Source organism: Cygnus atratus, chromosome 5 (genome assembly GCF_013377495.2).
Source record: "Cygnus atratus isolate AKBS03 ecotype Queensland, Australia chromosome 5, CAtr_DNAZoo_HiC_assembly, whole genome shotgun sequence".
In the NCBI taxonomy this organism is placed as follows: Eukaryota; Metazoa; Chordata; class Aves; order Anseriformes; family Anatidae; genus Cygnus; species Cygnus atratus.
This window is the reverse complement of record NC_066366.1, coordinates 26192046-26208047: the sequence shown is the minus strand read 5'-3', so window position 1 is coordinate 26208047 and position 16002 is coordinate 26192046. Positions and strand designations below refer to the sequence as shown.

The window sequence follows — 16002 nt, the reverse complement described above, 5'->3', positions numbered from 1 at the left end:
ATAATTTTTTGCTTATAACTATTGTATGCAGATAAAAACTTCACTTGGAATGATGCTCCTATATTTCAACAACCAGCAAAGAAAAAATATTACCTTTGCAAATCTATAACATGTGGTTTTACATTTATTTTATTTATTAATTTATTCATTAGTTTTTAAATTTATTTTATTTTTCTATGTTTATCATCTTTGTAAGAGGAATTGGATTCTTTCAAATCTCCATTAAAGCCACTTCAATGCTTGGCTAGAACACCCAGTACAATTTGTAAGCCCAAGTTTATAAAGCAAGTACAGTTTTTTACAATAAAAAAGTTTTCCTTTCAAAACTGAACTCAGCAGGAAATTCTATAATAGCAAATTAGGGATGTGCATGAATGTTTGTGGTTAAACAAAAAAATAAATAATTAGATTATTTTTTTCCCATTATTCCAAGTCCTCTGATGGACAGAAGTGTAAATTGTTGCTAATTTGTTCCAAAGTAAACAAAACATGTTAGACATTGATATATAGTTTACATTATTGTATGTCTAACAGGTTTTCTTATTTCATTATAGTTCAGTGAACGTTTAACATCTGTGGAGTAAAAAGAAGTTCTATCATAACCATGCTAATCCACTTCCATTTAAATGGAATTTAGCTGGCATATTTCAACAATATTTTAGTGGGAACAGACAGTATTATAATGCCAAGATGAAGAAGAATGAAATTACAATACATTCCTTAGGGATACCATTACAATATCAAGACAATGTGGAAATTATGTCACATCGCATTTATATGGACTATACTACCACATACACATAAAGATGAACCCTTTCAATACACATGTACAGTGAGGCCATTAAGTAATGAAGAAAACAAGAAAACAGCACAAATTCATTAACTGTCAACAATTAATTACATAGCTTTACATAGCCCCCTGAAGATTAAAGCATTTTTCTCTGTGTCAAGAATCAAGCAATATCAATTAAGCTACTGTTTTTCTAAAGAAAAAGTGATATTGATTCTTTTTGGAGAGGAGAGGAGAGGAGGGGAGGGGAGGAGAGGGGAGGGGAGGGGAGGGGAGGGGAGGGGAGGGGAGGGGAGGGGAGGGAAGGGGAGGGAAGGGGAGGGAAGGGAAGGGAAGGGAAGGGAAGGGAAGGGAAGGGAAGGGAAGGGAAGGGAAGGGAAGGGAAGGGAAGGGAAGGGAAGGGAAGGGAAGGGAAGGGAAGGGAAGGGAAGGGAAGGGAAGGGAAGGGAAGGGAAGGGAAGGGAAGGGAAGGGAAGGGAAGGGAAGGGAAGGGAGAAGAGGATTTTTCAAATTTCAGAATGTTTTTAGAGCATAAATTTCTCTTCCTGATGTTTTGTTCTTTGTGCTCCGTCCAGTTTCTCTAGGATTTTAGCCAAGTCATTTGATAGCAGTGTGCAAAGAGAGGGAATGTTTTCTAACAGCCAAAAAGTATAGTCATAGAAAGATCAACGGGAGTGGAGAGGAATAAAAAAGAAAAAAATTAAGAATTCTTAACTTGATATTTGTACCTATCTTAGAAGCAAAACTCCCAACCTTTTTCTCCTTCAAAACCCTCTCTTCACAGCCTATTATGTGTCTAACTCCCTGAAGCCATGAATGAATCAAGGTGAAAAAAAAATAAAATCAAATTGAGGGTCTCAAAGATGTCAAAGGAAAAATAGCAACAGTAACAGAAGAAAAAAAAAAAAAGAACAAATTAACTTGGGGGCAAAGCTGACAAAAATATGCAATGTTCACAAGTAACTTAACATACTAGAAGAAAGACATGATTCAGAAAATGGGAGAATTCATACTGATGGCAAGTAAGGAATGGCAGTATGAATGGGGCAAAGAAATAAAACTCAGCTTTACAATGATTTTTCAAGAGTGTTCTTGAAAAAGCATAGTAAGGAAAGCGTCCTTGATACTTCAAGGGCTTCTTTACCTACTCCTAAAAATGGTTAGACAACCTGACAGCTGAACTCTTACTAAGACCGACCTATGCTTTCAAGTTCAAATTGTATCAAATTATTGCACATTATTATTGCGTTAAAAGTACTGCCGTAGGCAGAACCTATTTAACAAAAGTAAAAGACACAAAGTCAACAAATATAAGAGGACTGATACACTGACCTTAAAGTGAACCTGTCTTGCTGGTATGTTTACTATAATTTGTATACCCTACTGTATACGTTTCTGCACATCAGTAGCCAAGAAAAGAAAAGAAAAAGGGTAATTTTAGTTTTATCTTCTCCTTTCTTCTCCCATATCAAATAAGTAGAAAAAGTAGCTTAATACAGTATTTGAAAGATTGCAACTTTTTAGTGTACTCAGATGAATAGCTGAACGCTGTAAAATTTATCTGGAATGCATAATATTTTAAGATGATTTAAAAATATTATACCTTTAACATTGAGAAATATATGTAACTATATGCAACAAAGATAATGGAGACATAAAGCCAAATTTGTATGGTAACTACATCCATGTGGAGGACAAAACAAACTAATTTCCTGAGTGATGTGTCTTCTTGACAGAGTATTACAAAATCCTAGCAGTTTTTAACTACTCACTTCAGAAAAGAAAACTGAGGACCCTCCTTTTTATTTCTGGGAAGCAATGTTTTTTGTGACTGGAAGACTCAACAGGCCTATCAATTCCAAGGAGAAGTTTATGCTTTAAAATGATACAACTTTACTATCATTTTAACACAAATTATGTAAAAACATTCATAACTTACGTGCTTACTTGGAAATTATAACTGTAAAATATGAACTTACAAATAAGTAATTGAACATTTAGCAACTACAGTATGTGAAGGACTCTGTAATACTTATCATCTTGTTTCAAAAACTAACTAAACTTTATGATAACTACTAAACTATTACGACATCCTAATGCCATCTTGAGCCCCTAAGACAGCTACATGTTGGCAGTAATATTAAAATGATATCAAATCCTTCTGCATGAGTCATCTGTGACTTTTGAATGTGTTAGAATGTTACTTACTCAGACTACACAAATAATTTCTTCATTGTCAGTTGTATATATAATCATGGAAATAAAATATGAAATGTCAAATATTAATTCTGGGCTATGACAGCTTTCAAAGAAACAAACATTTTTAAATATGCTCTTGTTCTTCACTTTGTTTATTCTCAAAGAAATTTAAAGCAGAATCAAGGTTCTGCTCAACAGAGTACACTGAGCCAAGTACTGTGCTGGAATGAGAACATCCCATTTCAGAACAGGATTCCATCTGGTGTATGGAAACTGCTGTCTCTGTGGTCACAAAGCATTACACTGTTAACTGTTGCCCTACAATATAAAGGTTGACATTTTAAAAGTTTGTCAAAAACAAAGCTCATATTAAAGCCAACAACAGGCATAACTTTGTTGTGTTTTTTTTTTTTTTTAAACTTAGTTTGCAGTAATTTGCAGTAAACAGACACATATTTCATATGCTATTTTCATTCAAATTGGCACCATAAACCAGTATGTTCTCTCAATGTCTCTTTACTGTATTCTTTCACTTTTTTAAAAAGCTCCATTTTACTCTTATTTATGTAAGGATGGAAAACTCTAATTTAAATTTATAATTTAAAGTATGTATTCTGATTTCCAGTGCTGTCTGACCAAAGGGAACAAAACAGTGAAAGTAGGTATTTTATGAATGCTATCATCAAATGTTTTGAAAAGCAAGGAAAACAAGACTGCTGAAGTAGTATAGAAAAATACTGAAGATAAAGGTATACCGTTTCAGCAAGAGGATCTCTATCGCAACTGTTGAAAAAATAAGACTTTAAGGTATGTGTTAAAAACTCCTGGGAAGCCTTGGTATTTGGTATACTCCACTTAGCTCTGCCTATAGGCAAGGAGAATCTCTCTTTTTCTATAAAATCTCTTTTGCTGGCTTCTAAAAAGAAAGAATGGGGAAATAAAATATTTCCTTTTGGATACTGCACAGCAATGTATATTCTGAGTGATCTGGTCTGAATTCAGCGTTAAAACCCACTTGGAGCAGAATCACAGAATGGCCGTGGTTGAAAGGAATCTGAAGATCATGTAGTCCAACCCCCAAGGCTGGACTGGATGACTTCCAAGGTCCCTTCCAACCTGAGTTATTCTATAATTCTAAAGGGCAAACAGCCAGGTATTCCAGTGCATTTAAGGATCTGTACACAGCTGGCTAGGAAGTTATTAGTTATCTTGAAATGTCCTTTAATTCATGTCATATTTGCTCTAAAATGACCTTAAAGGAGGCTATAGCAAGGTGGGAATATGTCTCTTCTCCCAAGCACTAAATGATAAGAGGAAATGGGCTTAAATTGTGCCAGGGGAGGTTTAGGACAGATATTAGGAAAAATTTGTTCACTGAAAGGGTTGTGAAGTATTGGAACAGGCTACCCAAGGAAGTAGTTGAGTCACCGTCCCTGGAGGTATTCAAAAAAGGTGTAGATGGGGTGCTTAGTGGTATGGTGGACCTGACAGTGCTAGGTTAAAGGTTGGACCAGATGATCTGAGAGGTTTTTCCAATCTAAATGATTTTATGATTTTATGATTCTATCATATTAAGGTACAGCCACGTGAAAATACTTCTTGATTGAGGTAATGAACAAGAGAAAACTGTGACAAATATTTACAAAGAATAATGTACAGAAATTAAAAGATAATCACACTTGCATATATCCAATATAACCATTAGTTCTAAGTTTTTTCCCCCTCAAACTATATGTAATCAGCACTAATTTCTTTAGGTTGGCTCTAAAAGTCAATTCCTTCTTACAGCCCAGATCAATCCTTGGGGCCTAAGTCACATCCAAAACCTCACCCTTCTCTCTTCAGGAAGAGTTTTAACCATGCTGTTATCACTGTTTGTTTCTCCCATCTTTGGGAACACTAATGTCTCTATCAACTGGCCAGTGAAATTCTTAGCTGCCTGAGAATAAACAATTATTCATATTCTTGCCTCAGGCAAAAGCAGATTACCACCTATTGTGAGATACTCTTTTCTATATAGGACAGCAAAAATCTTAAGATGACAAGACACTGAAGTTGTATTTCACATAAAAATGTAAATTAGCAACCATATTACGTACAAACGCAATAGAAGGGATGAATGCATTACACAGTCATTACTGACTTCTGCATAATTAATTACTACTGTGCATCACATCAGTCATTTTGGGGATTGTAACGAATTTCACAAATATGCCTTTGAGGCACAACAAGAGTAAGAAAATATATGTTACTTTTTAGTCAGTATAAGAGAAATGATTTTTTATATGTTTAAGTATTTATGTGGATGCATATATAAACATAATATGTATATACTTTATATATTTATAACATATAGTTTAAAATATTAAGCCAGTGTCCAATTAGGCAGTGAGTACATTAAAACAATTTGAACACAATGTTAAACTAGTAGCTGTGGCATTCCTGGCACACACACCTTTATTAACAGGGTGCCCTGATTTGACAAAAACTGGAAAAAATTACAGCTGTAATAAATGTCCCTGCACAACATCATACATACAATCTACACAGCGTAGCCTCTACACTGCAGGAAGAACCCAACATTTATTTAGCGAGCTTCTAGCTATCTAAGACACATTTCCTGATAATTTTTCAATTATTTTGACTGCTTAAAATAAGAATTATTGGCATACTGTATGCAGTCATGCTAATGAAATAAACATGATTATTTTAAAATGTTAAAACAGAGTATTTGCTTTATTATACTAACAGAAGTCTAGTATCCGTCAAGACCCTTAATGATAGATTTTATGTCACACACATCTAACTTCAGAGATTCTCTTTCACCACCTCTCACGGACCATACAGTATTCAAAATCACATAGAACATTTATCTTCTCATATCCAATCAAAGCCATCGATTGTAGCAGCTACAACAACTATTTGTAAGTAATATGAAAAACTGAAAGCATGGAAAAATTTTTCATTTTTGTTATGAGAACCTTTCACTTTCTGGAAAAAAAAGTTATTAACTTTACCAACCTACATATTCATTCTTCATCCCCTCTCTTTTATACTTTTTTTTTTTTTCAGCTGGAAATGATGAAAAAGTGAGTAAAATGCAATTAGCAGCTCACTAAGTTACACAGTTTGAAAACATAACGTTTAGAAATCGCTGACTACTTTTTGCTTGCAATTTGCCTATCAGCACACTGCATAAAGAATAAAAAGGGCAGAATTTTGCCCAACTGAAGTGAACTGAATTCATTTCAGCTGTGACAGAACTGAAATGAATGACAGTCTAATGAGAATCTGTCCAACTAAAATGATTCTATGACTACAGAGTCTATGAATTCCATTCTATGAATTCTATGAGTTTCATTTATATTAAATTCACTGTATCTTGAACTGTATTAGCTTTCAATTTATTTTTTTTTAACCTGTCAATAATTCAGTTTACTCTAGAATTTATCTGTCAGTCTCACTGCTCTTGCAGAAAATCTTTATTACTCTCAATTCAGGGTGTTTACCTTTGCAATTAAATGCATAATCCCTGGCAATTGCTTCAATTTAAAAATTACAAATAATTTATAAAATCATTGAACCAACTCAGATCTAGTATTTGGGTACTCCATATTTATGACAAATGTGCATTAACATCATTTACCTTTGATGCTCTAAAACAGAAGGCAGTAGATGTTGTATCTGACTTTTCTCTGTCTAACATTACAAGTCCTTCGTCATCATTCAGAGCCAAGTACATTCCTGTTGTAATATGTCGAAGACGGAAAGGTTGTCCCCATTTGATGTTACTTCCACTCCAACTAAACATATGAGACATCAAGGAAAAATCTTAATAAAATAAAATAAAGTAAACAAAACTAAGGTGTATTCTGGGCTCTAAAGGACTTTCAGAAAATAGAATACTATATAGAAAATCCTTTCTGCTTTTGATTTCAATACTTGCAACACAACAGATGAAAAACTGGTAATATGTTTGCAAATGGAACCTTGGAGAAGAGCAATCACTTTAATTTTCTTGTTTCTCTACCCTCTCCCTGTTTTATTAGGATATTACATACAGTGTCTATATAAAAAAAAAAAAAAACTACACACTTTCTGAAAAATAATAAAGGGTCTATAAAAAAAAAGAAAAGATATTACTGTTTTGATTTCCACACATGCTTCTAAAATTCCAAGTAAAAATAAAAGGTTTTACTTTTGGCCTTGAGCAACGTCTCAAGCAGAAGTACCTCATAGGCAACACTATTTTTAACATGGGAAACAGACAAGAGAAAGCCTTAAAATACTGACATTGCCTGTATAATTGTATCATGGTAGATTGCTTTTTATTACTGACAATGAGCGGGCTAACAATTATCATATAGCGGGACAAATATAGAGAATTATAAATATAAATAATATAAATAAATTATAAAATTAATTATAAATATAAATAATATAAATTAACTATATAAATATAGAGAAATATAAAAAAATCTATCAATCCCATTTTTGGGACTGTTCAGCCTGGAGAAGAGGCTCGGGGTGGGGGGATCTTAACATGTATAAATATCTGAAGAAAGGGTGCAAAGAAGACCAAGCCAGGCTCTTTTCAGTGTTGACCACAAGAGGCAATGGGCACAAACTAAAATACAGGAGGTTCCGTCTAAACATCAGGAAGCACTTTACTGTGTGGGTGATTGAGCACTGGAACAGGTTGTCCAGGGGGGTCATGGAGTCTTCCTCCTCGGGGATATTCAAAAGCCACCTGAACGTTTCCTGGGAAACCTGCTCTAAGTGCTCCAAGTGGGGTTGGACCAAATGACCAGAGGTTCCTTCCAACCTTAACGACTTCACAATTCTGTGAAATTGCTGTTAATGTAGGAAGGGTTACTGACAAATTCAAAAAATGTCTGTACCTTATTCGAAGTGGTTCTACTCTCCACAAAGACCTTGCTCGAACTCCAGCTCCTCCAGTTTCATAAAGTACTTTCCTATGGGCAAATTCAGAAGATCATCCTCTTGTCTTTGTTTGTAATACTTGGTTTATACAACTTAATCCTCTGTAAACTGTCTAGGACTCACTTTTCCCTAGCTAAAGACGGAGATGAATGGAGAGAAGATTCCTACACATCAGTGAGAGCACTATACACAATCCAAATGTCCCAGTTAAGTTAGGAATTAAGGCTATTTACATTAATTTACTCTCTCTGAAGTTGATGAAATACTTTGCCTTCAAAATGGAGTTGATAAAACACTGCCTTCAAAGTGGTTGAGAACCTTCTTTTCTTCCCTAGTCATAAAAATGTGTAATTCATATAGTTCCCAAGAGATTAATCTAAATTACTAATGCTCTTAAATACAAACATAATGTTAAAACTAATCATTTACGTTTCCATACATTAATAATAATCTGCATGAATACTACATTGGCAATGTCATTGCTAGTATTACTTCTAACATTCTAACTAAAAGACAAAAATGGTGATAAGGATACAAAAACACTGAATTACAATCCTTACAAATACTACATACTAAATCCTATACTAGGTTTTAGGAAGTCTGGATAAATAGAAAACATGAAATAAACAGATTCAGCCTTTAACATAATCTCATTTACTTGAACTTTTGGCAGTGGGTCAGTGTCATGTTTTAGTGTTGAAACTTAACATTCTACTTAATCATCAAATACAATCTATGGCAAATATATCCTGTAACAATAAAAAATAGGAAATAAACTTTTAATCAAATACTTTAGTTATAACAATAGATTTGAAAGTTTGATGTGTGTTTATGTATCTTAGTATATTTTAAGAATTCCTTAACTAAGCAAGTTTAATTTCTTTAGCACTTAACTTGGTGGAATTCATTCTATGCACTATGATCAATAGATTGAATAAAAATAACTTGGAAATAATAATAATTCCTGAGAGTTTAGCTGTAATATTAAAAATATATATTCAAACAATTTCGTACGATGTCTTTTTTCTAATCAGTTCACATAACTAAATTCTTTAGACTGAGATGTCTTATAGACTTAAATCAAATAAAATATTCTTTTGAAAATGAAAAGGTAAGAAAATTAAAATCTTTGAAAACGCTGACGTATAACTTGGGAGTGAAGTTTTAGCAGAAGACGCATCTGCTGAATCTTTCCTTATTATGACTTCTGGCATTTCAAAAAATAATTCACAAAATACAGTGAGAAACTGATATAACATGATTGCCAGTCTTGTAAAGGGCAACTCAACCACAACAAATTCTGGAAAGGAACTAAAGCAATAAATGTATATTTTTAGGCTACTATCAGCAACATTACTGCTTTTAGAAAACTGTGTTAGAGTGGAGGCATTGCTTTCACAATATGATTGCCAAGCTGTCCTCCACATTTTACTAAATAATGGTTTATTGCACTGTCATTCTACAATAAACTGAAACATTCTGTTACTGGTAGCAAATGCTCAGCAGAAGCTCTAACTGAATAGAAAATCTGTTCACACTGAAAACTTGTATTAGGGGATTACACTATCCCTTTTTTGCTACGCCTGTTTCTTCATTTCAAAGAATATGTGACAGTATCTATGTGTAAACTGTAAGTGTGGAAACAGCTCTCCAGGCAAACAACAATAAAAAAAGAATTTTCTTAATAATTGTAATATAATGCAGCACATTGTTTCATAATTCAAGCAAGACAGAAGGGTTCATACATACAAGCAGAATTATTCTAGGTGCAGAACAAATTGATTCACTAGCTTCTTTCTGGAACTGCAATAAACTTTCGAAAGGGTTCTTCAATTTTTCTTAGGCAGCCTTTTTTTCTATTTGTAAACTTTTCTGTTCATATATTTATTCGCTGATACCTAAGGGTGAACCTTTCAGCAATCAGATTACTTGATTCATGCTTATTCCTAAATGTTTTCATCTATTTCTAACAATAAATTTTGTTGTAGCTTTGTCAGAGGTAATAATGGCAATTCATAAAACCTGTTCTGCCCTTTCTCAAATGAGAGAAAGGGCGTGGAAAGATGAAAAAGACAGTTCCAATGTTCCTTGCTTAATTAAAACAATCGTAATAGACCACAAACCATAAAGGTGGTTAAACTGAAAAAAAAAAAAAAAAGGATAATGTAGAATTAAAAATTACCATTATCATAACTTGGTTAAGGTTAAAAATTTTCAAATTCTAATTTGGTGATTCAGAAAGTATTTTGTTTACACTTCAGAGAGTAAAAAATAAACAAACATCTGTTTCTAATAGTACAGTAGAGAAAGGTTTTCAATATTAAGTAAAAGTTCTCTGTGCCCTGCATTTCAGGACAAGACCTATAGTATTATCCATTTTACTATCCATTAAGGAGGTTACACAAATTCTGGTTCCTGGATTACAATTATTACTGAAATAATATGAAAATCTTTCTTACATATATTTAAGTCCTGTGAATAGGACTAATCCACTTTAGCATATAGGGAAGCTGGACCTTCTATTGTGATTATTTATCTAAAAAAATGCGAAGCAAGGGAATTTCAAATCTGCTTTTCTGCTGTGGCAAACTTCTCTGAATACTGTACGTGCATACATAAAAATATCACAGCAGTCTGTTCTAAATCAAAGTACTATTCTGAAACGCAGAATTTTAACTGGGTTTCAGATTGACATTTTTTTTCCTTTTTCAATAGTTACCAGGAAAAAAAAATCTGCCTAACATTATGCAACTATTGGACATGGAACTCAATTTGTGAAATGAAAGCTGTGTTTTTTTCTTATCTGAGCAAGTGTTTCTACAACCTTTCATCTAGTGAGAACACTGATATATCTGATACTCTGCTTCTTGATTAACACCAATATATTGGAAGAATCCATATATTAAAACAAAGTAAATTTGAGTATGACAAACCATTTGCATACAGTATCTTTGTAAGAATATGGACTTGTAGATCCGCATCTGTGCATTATGTAGGAGTCACATTTAAGAACAAGTATTCAATTTCAAAAATTTCAAAATGACTGCACGATAACAGTAAGAATATAAATTAATAAATCTCTCATTGTAAAGGTATTAGCATTTCTTATACATCTCATCCTCCATGTTCCTGATACTCTAAAAGCTAAACACAAGAAAACAACAAAAACTAGCAATCAATTCATCTTCATTTCCAAAATCGACATTGAATACATAATAACTGCCTGGAGCTTTTCTTTTCAATTTTTGCCCTAGATCCTCTTTGGTCCCATTTGCATCACTGATGTTACTCTTATGATGGCTGACTCTAATGACATTTTCCCTAGACAAGTTCAAAATTAATAATTCTTTTCCATTCTCTTTGACATCTTCCATTTCTTCTTGGCTCAACTCAACCATGCCTCCTCTGTATCCTGACTTAGCTACCATCAATATTCCTCTGTTCACTTCTTATACTTCTTAAATTCATATATTGTTTAATTTCTCTAACTCTTTTTCAGCTTTTTCTATCTGAATCACTATAGTATCCTTAGTGGCCTCATCTTATGCTAACAAAACTGCAAGTAGAAAATTTCTGTTTTTTCATAACAGCATCCACGTAACATTTTCTTCAGCTTCTCCTTCATCCCATCCACCTCTTCATCTTAGTCTGATTTTTTTGCAAAACCTTCCTTTCTGACGTATAATAAGCCCATCCCTTGCATTTTTACTTGGCCTACAAAAAAAAGGGATACTTTGCAGAGGACTGTCCCTATGTGAATTGTAAGAATTATTCTTTAAAGAAACCTACAGAAAATTAAATATCTCTTCTATGAAAAGAGAAATAATCAATGTTGCATAACTTAGGCAGCTTATTTAATAGTATTACTGGAATGCACGGAAATAACTACACAAAGAGATGAAATTAAAGAACACTGTTTTCTAACAGCTCTCTCTCTCTCTCTTATTCCTAGAGCTCTTTGTTTGCTTTTCATGTATTAATTTGGTTTTGTATAATATAAATTTGATTCCTACAACTATGATCCAGTACAAACTTGGCCTTATGTCTATTACACAGCTCACAAATTGAAAAGGATAGAATGAGTCCAAATCAATTTGAGCACACTACGTCATTACTGAACACTGTAAAATGATCAATTGAGCATTCACGGTTTCCTCTTATTTTAGGATATATAAGGAATAGGATATATACGAATATAACTACATAGATTTAATTCAGAAAAATAAACAATTTTAATTTTACCCTTTTATTTATGTTGTTTTCAAACAATGGAAGCAGGTCTTCCATTAAGGCAGTAACAGCACACACCAAGAAAAACAGTAAGGGCAAAAGGACTTTACAATTATTTTTGATTTTTTAGCTATATCTGATTTGTGGATAAATTACATCAGAAGCAACATACAGTATTTTTGAGCATATTGAAAAGGCTTGGCACCTATTCTAATCTCATTAAGACTGGGTGATCAAAATATTAGTCTGAATATGACATTGATGTATCCATAACCTAGCATTTTCACTAGTGTTATGCTTTTATACTAGGGGTGTACAATTAACATTTTACACTCAGTGCAAACTTTCTACCTTTTTTGTACATATACATAGGAAGAGAGAAGAAGCAGAGAAAAATAATCTGCAAATGAAGTCCTCTAGCATTCAGTTTGGGTGTGGAGACCTTTTTTACTTGACAGAAATGCAAAATTGGAAAATTTAGCTGAGAAGTTTACTTAACTTGTCATTTGTGTTATCATATTACTTAAAGCATAAGTGATTTGCCACAACAGGTACAGAGAACTTGTTTCTTGAATATGATCTTTAATGGTTTTTTTTGTATATCAAAATGATTAGTTTGCTGTGTTTTTGATTATCAACAAAATGTTAAGCTAAATCCTAGTAATAATAAATCATCACTATATATTAAAGTTGTAGTTTGAAGTTTAATACAAAAGAGATTTTATACAATTTAATTATCTTACTGTATTAATCAAATGTGATTAATAAAAGCAGTACCTTGTAAAAATGTGCAATATATAAAATATGAAAGATATTTGAGAGTCTGAACCTTCAGAGATTTTCCTAGGGTGTTTTTTTTTTTCTTCTACTACCATTTTCCCCACTAATGTTTGTTTACCTCAGCTTATAGTAGTACACATTAAAGATAAACAACATAACAAGCTGCAATCTTGGTGGAATTCAACTACTTCAATTACAGCAATACAGGAATTTATGACTGATTTTCTACTTAGTAGGTCTCTCAACATCTTGTAACTATGTCACTGCCTAATTGAAGATAACTATCAAGAGAGTTTAACCTATTTAACTCATCTAATCTCAAATTCAACTGCCAATCAACAATCTACACCTTCTTTTTTTGAGAGAAAAAGTGTATAAAAATGCATCACTACTCACTTCTGCTGTGAATCATTCTGATCTGTAGATGGAATTGTCAAACACTCATCATGGCCATGGAAAAAACGTACTACATGCCCACCAAGAAGATACCCTGCAGAAGAATCACATTCACTCATTAGTTTAAATATTGCCCATATAAAAATATCACCATCAAAAAAATAATAATAAAAAAAAGATCTGGTTCCTAGGTGAAATCTGTCTTCAAAATTTTCATTTTTTAGTGAAATAAAACAAATAGAACAAACTTGAACAGCAAAAGAATATTATTTTTAGTATCTTTTTCAGTTAGAAATATTTCTTCTGTAAATGCAAATAACAAGAAAGCAATTTCTTAACATTTAAAAATCAAATTAGAATTCTGGGACAGAAAAGGAAAATGAAAAAATCTGTAACAATTACTGTTTTGAAAATTGAATGGTTTAAGTAAAAGTCAAATCAAACATATAACACCACAGCTTCCTCCCCCTTAATAAAATTAAAATGTTCACAATGCAAAATAATTTGGTGAGTTCGTGAGGTTGTTCTGACATTTATAACTTGTGTCAGAATCAAAACTGCACAGCAGTAGCTGGAGACAGAGGACAGAACAACACTTACCAGTTCTGAAAATTAAGCTTAATGGAAGCTAACTTTCCAAGCCATTTAACACAAAGACTATAGGTCAAAATGAGGCACTTTGCCTCAGAGAAAAAAAAGAAAAATAATGGTGTAGGAGGAGAATAATTCATCAGACCTCAGTCCAAACTGTTCTGACCTTCTAAGTGAAAATAATGCCCTTTAAAAGAACAAATATTTAAAGGAGGAAGGGTAGAATGAAACTTTTATATTGTGATGTCGATTCAACAGAAATTTGTAAATTAGAAAAATGGTAACTGGCAATTATCCTGTTGCCAATTAATACAAGGGTCAAAGTAAAGAAAGAACGTGAAGAAACTATACTTACCTGATATCTATGTTCCATCACAAGTATTTCAAAAATAACAAAAAGTCTGTTACGTGACTTGCAGCTCAAGTGTAGGCTCAGGAAATTCCACTTTCTCAAAGTCTGTCCATTCAAGCTGAGCTAGGCTGCTAAGCTTAAGATATGATCACCCTTCATTTAGGTCATTTTGAGAAGTATATATACAGCTAACATAAAAAGTTGGGAAAAAACTGACACACAGAAAACCCACCTCTATGCTTACCCCACTCTATCCCTTTTTTTGAATTATGTGATTTTGGATTACGTGACCAATAGCTACTGGGCTATACGGTACTAGGGTTCCAAGTCCAGCACAAAGGGCCATCAAGATGATTAAGAGACTGAAGCATCTCTCCTAAGAAGAAAGGCTGAGATAGCTTGGCCTGTTTGACCTGGAGAAGAAAAGGCTCACGGGATCTCATCAATGTATATAAATACCTGAGGCAAGAGTGTAAAGATGACTGAGCGAGTGGTATAAAGGTGACAGAGACAGTGTAAAGATGACAGTGTTGGGACAAGAGGCAATGGGCACAAACTGAAATACAGGAAAATCCATCTGAACATCAGGAAACACTTTGTCACTGTGTGGGTGACTGAACACTCACACAGGTTGTCCAGAGAGGTTGTGGAGTCTCCATCTTTGGAGATATTCAAAAGCTACCTGGACAAGGGCCTGGACAAGCTGCTTTAAGTGGCCCTGCTTGAATAGGGATTGGATCAGATGGTCTCCAGAGGTCCCCTCCAACCTCAGCCATTCTGTGATTATGTACACACTCACAAAATTTCGCTGACAAATCCCTTCTATTACAAAGATCTGAAATATGCCACTGATCTTCCATGATCTCTCTGTGTAGCGCATTGTTTGTCTTCCATTACAAGTTTTTAATTTTATTGTAGGATGGCTTTTCTGTTTGCTTGGTTGTGTTTTGCCCTGGGAAACCTGAGAACACAGACTTTTCCAGGGTTAACCTCTGTTCTATTTACGACCCATGGTGGCAAGGGACCAGATGACCATTTATAAATACATGGATTCAGCATAATACACTTCTCACAGTGGAAAGCTAGGTATTACAAGCCAAATCCATGTCTCATATGCTCTTAAAATGAAAACCTACAAACACTGAGACAAACTTCTTATAGGCCTATACACAGGTATACTGTGGTATTCTGTACTATGCCTTACAACCTAAGGAAAGAAAATCCAACATTATTTAAAACCATTTGGGCTGAGAAGGTCCTCACTATAATTCAGATAACTGTGGTGACAGTTACTCTTTAGCACTAGGGTAGTTTATGTCTGTCAAGACTTAGTATAGCTGATCCCTGGGAAATGCAATATACTAAATGTCTCTTCAAGGTCCCTTATAGCTCCTTTTTCCCTATGATCCTGTATATTATTATATCGTAAGTGATTAGTTTGAGGATTTTAGCCAAGTGATACAGAATGAACCTGACTTAGACATTTACCATTCATGAATGTGGAAAGCTGATAGTTTGAACAGAGGACAGCAGAGGTAAAGTACAATGTTTGTTATCATCATGTCTAATGATTTCTGCAATTTAAAGTTACACTAGCTCCTCTGCCCTTAGAGTATAAGGCATATCATAACCTCAAACAATTTTTCTGTTCTAGTCCTTAGACTATCTGGATGGGAAAATGCCAATATTCCAAATTTACAGTGTGCATGCAAAAGTAAGA

The 16002-nt window shown here is 33.7% G+C and overlaps 1 protein-coding gene across 1 annotated transcript in view; it reads right to left on the bottom strand.

Annotated features, from left to right (window-relative positions):
* RYR3 (ryanodine receptor 3) overlaps window positions 1-16002 on the bottom strand; it is a 190244-nt gene that overhangs the window by 150828 nt on the left and 23414 nt on the right. Inside the window, exons 8-10 of the mRNA XM_050710838.1 lie at window positions 13340-13433; window positions 7891-7965; window positions 6636-6792 (exon numbers count right to left, since the gene is read on the bottom strand). Of these exons, the coding sequence (XP_050566795.1) occupies window positions 6636-6792; window positions 7891-7965; window positions 13340-13433 (326 nt within the window). The remainder of the gene's footprint in view (window positions 1-6635; window positions 6793-7890; window positions 7966-13339; window positions 13434-16002) is intronic.